Below are 13,405 nucleotides of genomic sequence, written 5' to 3'. Positions count from 1 at the left end.
CCATGAGCCCAGCAAAGCAGTGTTAATTTTGACATAAAATGTCTATTTAGTTTTAGTCGCAGTCTTTTGACTAAACTGCCATTTTAATTTTAGTTGTATTTTAGACATCTATAGGGTAGAGTGGCAAGACGGTGGACGACTGTGGACACTTATGTAAAAGAAGGACAGTAATAAGTGCTGGTTGTGATGTAAAAGGGGGGGGGCTTAGGACACTGATGTAAAAGGGGGGGGCCCTTAGGACACTGATGTAAAAGGGGGGGGGCCTTAGGACACTGATGTAAAAGGGGGGGGGGCCTTAGGACACTGATGTAAAAGGGGGGGGCCTTAGGACACTGATGTAAAGGGGGGGGCCTTAGGACACTGATGTAAAGGGGGGGCCTTAGGACACTGATGTAAAGGGGGGGGCCTTAGGACACTGATGTAAAGGGGGGGGCCTTAGGACACTGATGTAAAGGGGGGGCCTTAGGACACTGATGTAAAGGGGGGGCCTTAGGACACTGATGTAAGGGGGGGGCCTTAGGACACTGATGTAAAAGGGGGGGGCCTTAGGACACTGATGTAAAAGGGGGAGGGCCTTAGGACACTGATTTAAAAGGGGGAGGGCCTTAGGACACTGATTTAAAAGGGGGGGGCCTTAGGACACTGATGTAAAAGGGGGGGGCCTTAGGACACTGATGTAAAGGGGGGGCCTTAGGACACTGATGTAAAGGGGGGGCCTTAGGACACTGATGTAAAGGGGGGGGCTTAGGACACTGATGTAAAGGGGGGGGCCTTAGGACACTGATGTAAAGGGGGGGGCCTTAGGACACTGATGTAAAGGGGGGGGCCTTAGGACACTGATGTAAAGGGGGGGCCTTAGGACACTGATGTAAAGGGGGGGCCTTAGGACACTGATGTAAAGGGGGGGCCTTAGGACACTGATGTAAAGGGGGGGCCTTAGGACACTGATGTAAAGGGGGGGCCTTAGGACACTGATGTAAAGGGGGGGCCTTAGGACACTGATGTAAAGGGGGGGCCTTAGGACACTGATGTAAAGGGGGGGCCTTAGGACACTGATGTAAAGGGGGGGCCTTAGGACACTGATGTAAAGGGGGGGCCTTAGGACACTGATGTAAAGGGGGGGCCTTAGGACACTGATGTAAAGGGGGGGCCTTAGGACACTGATGTAAAGGGGGGGCCTTAGGACACTGATGTAAAGGGGGGGCCTTAGGACACTGATGTAAAGGGGGGCCTTAGGACACTGATGTAAAGGGGGGGGGCCTTAGGACACGTAACGGGGAGGACTGTGATGTGTTATAGCACAAACATGAGATTGGGACCTCTGCTGGAGGAAAATTTTACTGACTGGACCTCAAGTGAATTTTTATTCAAGACCCAGATGTAGAAGTTGTGAATCATCCCAAAAATAAAAGCTGTATCCACCCCGCACACAAACCTCTCGCCTCCATTCTTCCAGGGTGCAAGGCCAGCTGTGATGCTGAAAGAAACTCAGCAGGCAGGTCAGCCTTCCCTCCATGTAAGATATAGCTCTTTCACTGCAAACAGCAATCACTCAGATATTTCGAGGGCAGCACCTCTTTGTAAATGCTGACTTCACTGAAAATACAATTTAATGTGGTCCCCTATTCCGGCTAGCAGAACGGAGTGCCGTGGTAGCTGCAGAAGGAGTACACACTAGAATAGAGGAATTGGACATGCCATATGGAGTAGTGCAGGAGTTTTCGCATTGTGTATATTCTGTTTCCATGCAGACTGCAGTACGGTGATATTTGAGCGGTGTAATATCTGTCTTGGTTGTGTACATTTCATTTCCTTGAAGCCTAAACTACAGCTATACACAACTGTTCTGTCACCTACGCCCTTGACGTACTTCCTCTTTCCAAAACATGGATGACAGTGTCATCATCTCCACATAGTGACCAACATCTGGAGCTTACAGGGATTCTGGCAGGAAAAAAGAAAAACAGACTAGGAACAATGAGTTCTAAGCTGGAGGTAAGCAACGTCAAGAGACCCAAGAGTTATATTCTGCGTAGATTCTGCGGAAAGGGGCGTACCTTCTGCAGATATCTATGCCGGAAGTGGGTGCAGATACCTGTACTTTACAGGTACCTGCACCCCCCTCCCCCCTGAAAGGTGCCAATTGTGGCGCCGGAGGGGGGGAGGGTTCCAATGAGTGGAAGCTCCACTTTAGGGTGGACCTCCGCTTTAACCCCTGAAAATGCCAAAACCATTCGGCAACTTGTGCATGATGATCATCGGAGAACAATCCACAACATTGCTGCCATTGTTGGTGTGTCATACGGTACAGCAGTGGCAGCTGGTGCTCAAATATTTTGGGGGGGCGCAAACAAACTGAAAATGTCCTCCATGCTTCCCCCTCACCTCTTCTTCAATCTGCTAGGCATCCAATCTGTGCCTTCAGCCAATCAGGTGACGGGTATTAGACCGGTGCTACCTGATTGACGGAGAGGCGGTTCAGTGTTAGAATAGCAAATATTAATCTTCTTTGCAATCACATCTGGGTGGACTGCAAGTGCAATGCTCAGCGCCACGAGTCCAACCTATATTGAAACCTATTAGAGCCCATGGTTCTAATCAGGTGCTTAAAAATTCAGGCGCCTGGCATCCGAAAAGGGGTCGGATGCCTGAATAGGGGGTGGCAGCGGTGGCTATGGATAGATTCATGCTGGAGAAAATTGGCGGCGCCCGCGCACCCTAATTGGATGGGCCGTCACTGCCACCTATAGGTACAAACTATGCATGAGATTTTACTTCCTCTTAAAGTACTTTCTTGAAACCAAAGCTAGTCTTGTAACGTTTTGATACCACCTCGTAAAGCCAGCTTTAAACATACAGGGACCACCCTAATAGCCTGAACAAGGAGCTGGCAGGATCACCAGGCTTTATTATATATCAAAAGCTACAGTAAAATACTGAAAATTATTTTTGAAATGACATGAACATGTTAAAGCTTATAAGATTAGTAATTGGGTTTACAAACACTTTAATGACTGTTGTATTAACAAACATGATATAGGCAAGATGGGGTGTGTAGATCCCAAAGACAAGAGCACTGTGAGCGAGACAGGCCTGCTCTACAAATAACCAATGGATTTTGCATAATATAAGAAATGGCATTTTCTACCCATTGCACCAACTCCGATTCTTTCTTCCATTCTCCAGTGGGTACTTTTTATATTACATTCAGGTATCAGTCCATGTTGCAACCAATCAGATGATACCTTTGCAGTAAAGGAGGGACCTGGCTGGTTGCTGTGGGGTAATAGAACCTGAGCAAACAGCAATCACTCAGATATTTCGAGGGCAGCACCTCTTTGTAAATGCTGACTTCACTGAAAATAGAATTTAATGTGGTCCCCTATTCCGGCTAGCAGAACTGAGTGGCGTGGTAGCTGCAGAAGGAGTACACACTAGAATAGAGGAATTGGACATGCCATATGGAGTAGTGCAGGAGTTTTCGCATTGTGTATATTCTGTTTCCATGCAGACTGCAGTACGGTGATATTTGAGCGGTGTAATATCTGTCTTGGTTGTGTACATTTCATTTCCTTGAAGCCTAAACTACAGCTATACACAACTGTTCTGTCACCTACGCCCTTGACGTACTTCCTCTTTCCAAAACATGGATGACAGTGTCATCATCTCCACATAGTGACCAACATCTGGAGCTTACAGGGATTCTGGCAGGAAAAAAGAAAAACAGACTAGGAACAATGAGTTCTAAGCTGGAGGTAAGCAACGTCAAGAGACCCAAGAGTTATAGAACTGCAAGTCCCAGCAAAGCAGGCCAGACAGCCACAAGCATGGCTACCAGGGAAAACTGGGACTGTAGTCCTTCAATGGCTGGGGACAATGGCTTGGTCAACCTTATTCTACATAGCATAGGAGAGCACCTGTATTATACTAGACGTAAACCCTAAATAAATGACAATAAAGCTGGCCATAGGTGGGTCAAAATTTGGGTGGTTCAGCAGGGACCGTTCAAATTTCAACCCCATGTGTGGCCATCTCCATTCAACAGAAGTGGAAGTGGAATGGGAATGTTGGAAAACTGAAGCCGCAGATCAGTCTCCATAAGAAGCATTTGTGACAGGGTAAAAATGCAGGAGAACAATTAAACTGGCCAAAAGATTCCTCCATCCACACAAGCGAGGTGTGGATGGAGGCCACTGACACACTATATTGTGACAGCAGGGACTCCCCACTTTCAGAATACACTGATCAGCAGCTGCAATCAACTGAGAACAATTTTACAAGTCCAGTTAATGTCTGGGGAACAGGCATAGCCACACATGGAGTGAAATTTGGCCAGATCCCACTAAACTGGCAGAATTTCAAGCCATCTAGTGTCAGTGTGACCCATTTAGTTTGTTAGAGAGGAGCTCCAAGCGTCCATCCAACCTGCTCTAGTTTTCCATTAGTCTCAGGTACCAGCGTCTGAAGTACCCATCCTAGCTTACTATGCAAAGTGTGCCTCTGAGATACCGCATTTTTCCCCACCCACAGTGCCAAAAGACATTCTGTGTACATCGGGAGCTGTGCAACTGGTGCTATTCTGACCACATGTGTTACCACGTCTGCGATTTTATCATGAACAGCAAGTTAGAACAAATGTGAAATTCTGCGTGAAACTGGGAAAACCTGCCACAGAGATGTTTGACATGATTTGGCAAGTTTAAGGCGAAGCTGCAATGAGTCGTTTGAGGTGTTTTGAGTGGAACGTGTGCTTCAAGAGCGGAAGAACATCCCTGGAAAACGAGGAGAGATCAGAAAGACCTTCAAACAAGCTTAAAGCAGGAGTCCGTCGTTTTATTTTTTTTAAAAGCCAGCAGCTACAAATACTGCAGCTGCTGACTTTTAAAATAGTGACACTTACCCGCCCAGCGCGCCCGCGATGTTGGCACCCGAAGCCGATCTCTCGATCGGCTCTCGGGTGCTGCCGCCGCCATCTTGGGTATGGGAATCAGGAAGTGGAGCATGCGGCTTCATTTCCCGGTTCCCTACTGCGTATGCGCGAGTCGCGCTGCGCAATAAGGATGGCCCCCGCTGTCTCTGGGATCCGTGCGTTTCCCAGCAGACACAGGGGGACCTTCGGAAAGGGGCGTAGATTCTGCGGAAAGGGGCGTACCTTCTGCAGATATCTATGCCGGAAGTGGGTGCAGATACCTGTACTTTACAGGTACCTGCACCCCCCTCCCCCCTGAAAGGTGCCAATTGTGGCGCCGGAGGGGGGGAGGGTTCCAATGAGTGGAAGCTCCACTTTAGGGTGGACCTCCGCTTTAACCCCTGAAAATGCCAAAACCATTCGGCAACTTGTGCATGATGATCATCGGAGAACAATCCACAACATTGCTGCCATTGTTGGTGTGTCATACGGTACAGCAGTGGCAGCTGGTGCTCAAATATTTTGGGGGGGCGCAAACAAACTGAAAATGTCCTCCATGCTTCCCCCTCACCTCTTCTTCAATCTGCTAGGCATCCAATCTGTGCCTTCAGCCAATCAGGTGACGGGTATTAGACCGGTGCTACCTGATTGACGGAGAGGCGGTTCAGTGTTAGAATAGCAAATATTAATCTTCTTTGCAATCACATCTGGGTGGACTGCAAGTGCAATGCTCAGCGCCACGAGTCCAACCTATATTGAAACCTATTAGAGCCCATGGTTCTAATCAGGTGCTTAAAAATTCAGGCGCCTGGCATCCGAAAAGGGGTCGGATGCCTGAATAGGGGGTGGCAGCGGTGGCTATGGATAGATTCATGCTGGAGAAAATTGGCGGCGCCCGCGCACCCTAATTGGATGGGCCGTCACTGCCACCTATAGGTACAAACTATGCATGAGATTTTACTTCCTCTTAAAGTACTTTCTTGAAACCAAAGCTAGTCTTGTAACGTTTTGATACCACCTCGTAAAGCCAGCTTTAAACATACAGGGACCACCCTAATAGCCTGAACAAGGAGCTGGCAGGATCACCAGGCTTTATTATATATCGAAAGCTACAGTAAAATACTGAAAATTATTTTTGAAATGACATGAACATGTTAAAGCTTATAAGATTAGTAATTGGGTTTACAAACACTTTAATGACTGTTGTATTAACAAACATGATATAGGCAAGATGGGGTGTGTAGATCCCAAAGACAAGAGCACTGTGAGCGAGACAGGCCTGCTCTACAAATAACCAATGGATTTTGCATAATATAAGAAATGGCATTTTCTACCCATTGCACCAACTCCGATTCTTTCTTCCATTCTCCAGTGGGTACTTTTTATATTACATTCAGGTATCAGTCCATGTTGCAACCAATCAGATGATACCTTTGCAGTAAAGGAGGGACCTGGCTGGTTGCTGTGGGGTAATAGAACCTGAGATCTTTCTTGCCTTGGGCACTTTTGATAAATGAGCGAAAACACTGCTAAGATAAGAAGAATTGGAGGAATGTGCACGAACCTCTTGGTGTGAATGCAGTCTGCGCACATCTTGTACAGGAATACACTGAACAATGCATCCGCTGCTCTCTGTACGCCTCTTTGATTAGATCTGAATAGAGAGGGCTAATGTGGAAATCGGAGTGAAGGAATCTGGAACAATGCTACCTTTATGTAAACACTAAAGTGAACCCGGGCTTCCGATGAGTAGGCAGCATGAAAAGATTAGCTTGAATTCAGGGCACATTGCAGGGGTTGGAATATCATTCAGGTGCTAAGCCGAAAGCACACTGGGCCCCATAATAGCAGTTCTATATAATGCATTATTGGTGCAGATGTTTTCATCTGAGATATAATGGACAATCCACACCATTCGAAAACGGAGACATGTCAGGTGCGTTTCGCTTTGGTCTCATTGTTCTATGAGTGGAGGCAGAAAAATATGTGGGTGTGGTTCAAATATCTCGTTGTCTATCCCAGAAAGTCAATAAAGATGTTTAGCTTAAAAACTGAGGTTCATGAATTTCTGAATATGCCATTCAGTTATGAATTTTTTGCAGGGGGAAGTAATAGGTGCACTGATTTGCTGCCCGTCCCAGCAGCCCAAGCAAGCCATTCTCTTTATGCCAACAGCGAAAGGTGTATCCAGCACTTGTGTATGGGGAGCATCCCTTTCATCCCACATGATATCAATAGTGCTTGGTGATTGGCCACACAGGCAGCCACTGCTCAGTCATGCCCTGCCAAGCCCCACAATACCCAGCGATACCCAGCCATGCTCAGCCAATATTACAGTGGGGGAGATTGTGGATATTACAGTGGGGACTATATGGTGGTGGAATTTTCACAGGTTTTTGCAAATTCAATTATTATTTGCTGATCCGAAAAATGATCCGATCCATGACTCTGATCCAAGGAACGGTCCGATCCGTGAGTTTTTTGATCCGTTGCACCCCTACTGCTGTCACATGGGCGCAAGGTGAGTCCTAAGCCCCAATGTAGAGCTTAAAGGGGAACGTTTGCTTTAAAAAAAAAAAAAAGGCAAGCCAGTAGGATTTTTATTGCAGAGGAAGACACAGCTTAATGTGCAATTTCAGCATCTGCTTGCACACAAGTGATGTAATCTTGGGCCAGCCAATCAAAACATCTGAAGTGGGAGCAGCTAGGTTGCTAAGTGGTTAGGACTTCTGGCTGGCAGCTCTAGGGTTGTTGGTTGGAAACCCACACCCTGTTCCTGTGTGGGAGTTTCCTCCCACACTCCAAATACATGCTGGTAGGTTATTTGGCTCCTGTATAAACTGGCCCTACTATGTGTATGTATGAATGTGAGTTGGGGACCTTGGATTGTAAGCTCCTTAAGGGCAAGGACTAATGTGAATGCATAAATTGACTACGCTATACAAGTACCTGAAATAGATAGATCAGGAATCAGGAATAAGAGTGGCGGAAGAGGTCAGCAGACAGCAAGGGAGCTCCAGGACCCCGCATCACTGAAATGAAGGCAAGTTCTGTTTTAAGCTGGCCATACATTGAGTGAATTTTGGCAGGTCCCTGTTGAACCAACTTAAATTCTCTCGAAGGCTAGCTCCTGGCCACGCTCTTTTGTCAAAGAAGTCTGCTGGGTTGGCTGGGAAGGCGGCGATACGTTGGCCTTACGTTTTCGATGACAGCAGGGACCAGCCGAGATTCTAACCATGTATGGGTAGGCTCATTTTACCCAAGTCAATCCACTGATCCATCAGCATGTCAAATTTTTGCATGCGATTATTAACAGCACCTCCCCGGCAGGAGAATACAATAGCTCAGCGGGAGGCATTTCCCCATCAACACTGACTGTGTTGATGGCGGAATCAAGCAATCATCTATGGCTGGCAGGAGCTGTCAGAATGCAATGGCCCAGCAGGGGGATTTGTCCATCCATGTTGTTTAGCATGATGGAGGAATCTGTTAGAACATACATAAGAAGTCTAGAAGTGTATGGCCAACTTTATACAAAGCTGTGGTTTCGCTAGATAGTAGGTAGGGACAGTGGGAATCTCGTTCATCCATTCATGCGCGTCACTAATTAGATGACGAGGCATTTGGCTACCTTAAGAGAGTCATAGTTACTCCTGCCGTTTACCCGCGCTTCATTGAATTTCTTTCCTTTGACATTCAGAGCACTGGGCAGAAATCACATCGCGTCAACTTTATACAAATATGGTGAGAAGAAAACCTGAGTATGCAACACCAGTGAAGGTGCCGATTTAGTAAACCAGTTTCTTTACCCTGCATAGCAAACGAAGGGACAAGGCCCTGAAATGCGTTCCTAGCACAGAGGTGTATGAAGGAGAGCAGGGGAAGGAACTTGCTGAGGCCGAGGATGTGAAAAGGCAGCCAATGTTTTGGTGGGCATTGAAGCTGTAACTACATGGTCCTGGGCATTATTACTTGTTTGTGGATGGTCACAAGCAGCAAGAGGAAACTACCAGCTCTTCATGCATTTTATATGAGTGCGTTACTACTTATCTTTTAGCCCCTGTTCACACCGGTGCGACTTATCATGCAATTTGACAGCTCAAAGTCAAATGACAAGCTGCACCTTATTTCTGGCTATGGAACTGTTCAAATCGGTGCGGCGCCGACTTTGAAATGTTTCCTGTGCTATTTTTGGCGATTTAATCTGCGACTTGCATGGACATCTGTGCAGGAAATCGCACTGACTGACAGCTGCAAAATCGTGCAGAAGTAGCAGGATTTCAATGCCACGTTCGGTGTGAACTGGGATTTATTGATTCATTACACATTCTACACTATGCCAGTGCGCTCTGCATTCTCTACTCTGTTCTGTTGCCCTGCAAAGTTCACTTTATCATCATAATCCTGATGGTGTCAGATGACCCCATTAAAAAAATTAAATAAATAAAATCCCCATAGTTAAACGTTTTACATTCTCACCTTTCTATGCTGCTCATAATTTCGAATAAAGTCACGTAGTTGCTCCTCCCGGCTTTCTAGGGTAGAATACAGCTGCTCCATTTGGCTCACCAGGTCGGCCTTTTCCGACTTTAATCTCCTGCGATCTGCCTTCATGGCTGGAAAACAGGACGGAGAAATGGCTATAAATATTTAATACACGATGCAAAAACACAGTCATGCCGCAACTGCAAAAACCTGTTGAGAAGGTTTCACAGGCCTCCGGTATTATAATGTGAAAAAAAAGAATGCTGTGACCATCTGACATCAGCTCTTATTTTTAGAACATTCAAAATGGAACTGAATTGCAATGAGCGCCAATGGGTTTTTCCCCTTTTTATATACACTTTTTTCACCCTACGAAAAGAACAAACTTTAGCCATATATTTAAAGGAATTATCCAATACCCCAGTCTAATTCTAATTATTAGTTTAAGATGCACTGTTGGGAAGAGAAAGGTAAGAGAACCATAAATGTATCATACAATCAGAATGACTGTGACAAATTGTAATTTGAATGTGTGAGGGCACAGAATGACTACAGCCGGCACAGAATGACTACAGCCGGCACAGAATGACTACAGCCGGCACAGAATGATGACCATTACAACCAGCATAGAATGACTACAACCATCACAGAAAACTTTTATTCTCCTTTTCTCCATATGTTCTTCTATGGAAAATTCACCCTTCACATACTATCCAGCGTTAAAAAAAAAACCCCAAAAAAACTCCTTCATTGAATGGCCCCGTGTCTTCTCTTGAGACTAGCATCACAAATACCTTAAGGTGATGCTACCATAGGAAAAAATCTTAAACGTGTGTGTGTGTGTATATATATATATATATATATATATATATATATATATATATATATATATATATATATATATATATCTATATCAAACCATGCAAATTATAAAAAAAATATTATCTACTGGTTCTGCTGGTGAGTCAGGGAAATCAATAATCTAACATCTGCTATCATCTGAATCATGCAGTAAGAAGACCAATAATATAAATTAGTGACAAATATAAAGTGCAACCCAAAATGCATCTTAAAAATCTGTGTCCAAAACGTCCATAAAACTTCACATTATCACATATGTGACTCCAAAAATAGTGGTCCCAGTAAACGTTCATGCATTTCACTCTTCTTGTGTCATATAGGTCTAGAGATGCACCACCAAGAGGAGTAAATGCGCCTATTGGAGACTGAATCTCTGCCTAATAGGCCATTGAGTCCACAAACAAGCCAGTGTGATAATAAATCCCTAGGAAAATCTTCCACCAAGGCAAAGGACAGGTTACACACTTCTATGGAAATCGATAAAGAGAAGCTCAATATGTGCAGTTCATTCTCCCATGGATTCATGCAAAAATACATTGACTGTCCACAAACAGCATAAATTCATGACATATAATTTCTTTAAAAAAAGGTCAAAAACGCTTACACAATTATAGAACAGTGCTGTAAATAGGAATGAGCTCATAGAAGATGAGCACCAAACACAATGATTTGGATAGGGGCTCCACCCGACACGTTTTGTCAGAATTGATATCATCTGGGGTAAGAGACCCTTCTGGGCATAGCGTTTTTATAGCTACAAGAACCAATGTAAATTGATAAAGTGATTACATAAGTAATAAGCACCTGAATCGCTGCAACACTCAGTACATGAGGAGAAAATGGCACTGGGCGTGCATTCCAAGCCTCATTTTGGAGGTCTATATACGTAGATTTGGATGCCATCAAGGTGCGCTCCAGGACTTGTTCCCACAGTGACCGGGAAGTAGCTTATGCGCACTAAACAGACTGATGTCTGTATTACTCCAGAATGCCATCCATGTCTATCTGGTGTAGTACAGATCTTAGTCAGTTTACCGTGCATGTGCTACTTTCTAGTCACGGTGGGAACAAGGCCTGGAGCGCACCTTGACGGCATCCAAATCTACGCATATAGACCTCCAAAAACGAGGCCTGGAACGCACACTCAGCGATTCAGGTGCTTATTGTTTATGTAATCAATTTCCATTGATTCTTTTATCTATAAAAACGCAATGCCCAGAAGGGTCTCTCACCGCAGATGTCAATTCTGACAAAACGTGTTGGGAGGAGCCCCTATCCAGATCATTGTGTTTGTTCATCTTATGTGAGTTCATTCCCATTTACAGCACTGTTCTACATTTGTGTAAGCATTTTTAACCTTTAAGAAATTCTATGTCATGAATTTATGCTATGCGTGGACAGTTAATGTATTTTTGCATGGGTCCATGGAATGGGAGAATGAACTGCACATACTGAGCTTCTCTATCGATTTCCACAGAAGTGTGTAACCTGTCCTATGCTTTGGTGGATGCAAGATTTTCCTAGGGATTTATTATCACACTGGTATGGGATGCATACTAGCCCATTATGTTTTTACTTTGCAGGGGAAAAAAAGAGGGTTTACTTCCTCTTTAAGGACAGCGATGATTGCAGCTGAGTAATTACTCCACAATCCGTTTATCCTGTATATGTGTTTGATGATCTTCTATGTAAGCTCTGAAACAGAATGCGCCACAATTTGTGTTCCAATCCCACCTGGATCTTTGGATGCACTTTGCAGTGAGCAGAAAATATCACTCTGCCTGCTTAAAATTTATCATCACCCTCCACACAATGTACACAATGTATTAGCTTTGTGTCTGACTGCAGCTGATGGTGTGGTTTACATTGCACTTTCTTCCAATTTAGGAGTTACCAGGAGCCGTGGCACATGGTCTCATTGAAAGGTTAGGAGGTATCAGTGTTGCAATTAGCCCTATTAGGGACACGTAGTGCTTTAGCAACCAAGTACCCTTATTGAGACCTCCTGGGCGTAAAAACACAAGGAAGTGTGCAAATTCATATATTTACTTTGCAGAAGTATTTGGAATTTTGCTGTGCCCATTTGTAGGACAATTGTCAATTTAACCATTTTTTACTGGTGTCTGGTAGGGTGGGCAAATTTGCCTTTATACTAACATTTTGTACATTTTCTTCAATAAAGCCTTTTATCACAAGATATACCAGAGTTGATTCTTCATATACTACTCTTTGTTTTGCCTTTACACTTTGATCTTTTCAATTGTGGAGGTACCCCGTATATTGAAGACGAATTGTTCAACAATGCGATTTTGACTTCATGGTTATAGCCAGAGCTCCTCCTTTTATCTAATTTATTCAACCTTACCAACTATGAAACTTCAGCCCCCGATGGGTAATAATGAAAAAATAAAGAGGTTTAATATGCAAGTACTAGATGGCACTGATGAAGAGGGTGCGCCCTCGAAACGTGTAGGTCAGGACACGTCACTGGCAGCAACAGCAATTAAAGAGGTTGTAAACCTTACTGTATTTGTACCTATAGGTAAGCCTAGAATAAGGCTTACCTATAGGTACTGTACATATCTCCTAAACGTGCGACGTTTAGGAGATATTTACTGTATACTGTGCCGATGATGGCAACGGCACATGCGCTCTGAAGGAATGGCCTCCCATGCCGTTTCTTCAGAAGTGCGTGCCGTGACCGGCGGCTCCCACATGCAACAGACAGCTATACCAGTTTGTTTGGATTTTATGCATAATCGGTCACGTGTTTTACGTATTAAAGCAAAACACTCACAAGAGTGTCACAAGAGGTCTTGATATAAAATGAGGATCTTACACTATGCCGGTGTGTGGTCTGTAGGCAGGTGCTGGCTATTTTCTCCACTGCAGGTGGCACTTGTCCACAGTGGCAATGCAGAAGGGGAGGAAGTCGATAGGAATATAGTTCCTCTATTGCTTCCTCTGTCACAGGGAGGCAGGTATCCGATTGGATGCTGGCACCCCATGTGATTTTGGATCTCTGCAGCCACACATCAGGGCAATGTCTCACTGCCTATGATTAGTGCAGCGCTGCGTCGACTTTCTGGCGGGCTCTGCATGTGGCGTATGCGAACACGCCTGAGCTCATCCTTAGTGGCTAGTGAAGGG

The 13,405-nt window shown here is 44.9% G+C and overlaps 1 protein-coding gene across 4 annotated transcripts in view; it reads right to left on the bottom strand.

The window, feature by feature from the left end:
* The window catches only part of KAZN (kazrin, periplakin interacting protein), a 319,101-nt gene that overhangs the window by 78,129 nt on the left and 227,567 nt on the right, over positions 1 to 13,405 (bottom strand). For all 4 annotated transcript variants that reach the window (XM_077457908.1, XM_077457910.1, XM_077457909.1 and 1 more), the window contains one exon: positions 9,389 to 9,525. In XM_077457908.1, coding sequence (XP_077314034.1) covers positions 9,389 to 9,525 — 137 coding nt within the window. The remainder of the gene's footprint in view (positions 1 to 9,388; positions 9,526 to 13,405) is intronic.

Source organism: Lithobates pipiens, unplaced genomic scaffold (genome assembly GCF_037356315.1).
Source record: "Lithobates pipiens isolate NorthernLeopardFrog02 unplaced genomic scaffold, aLitPip1_a1.2 Scaffold_27, whole genome shotgun sequence".
In the NCBI taxonomy this organism is placed as follows: domain Eukaryota; kingdom Metazoa; phylum Chordata; class Amphibia; order Anura; family Ranidae; genus Lithobates; species Lithobates pipiens.
This window is presented reverse-complemented; position numbering and strand designations above follow the sequence as displayed.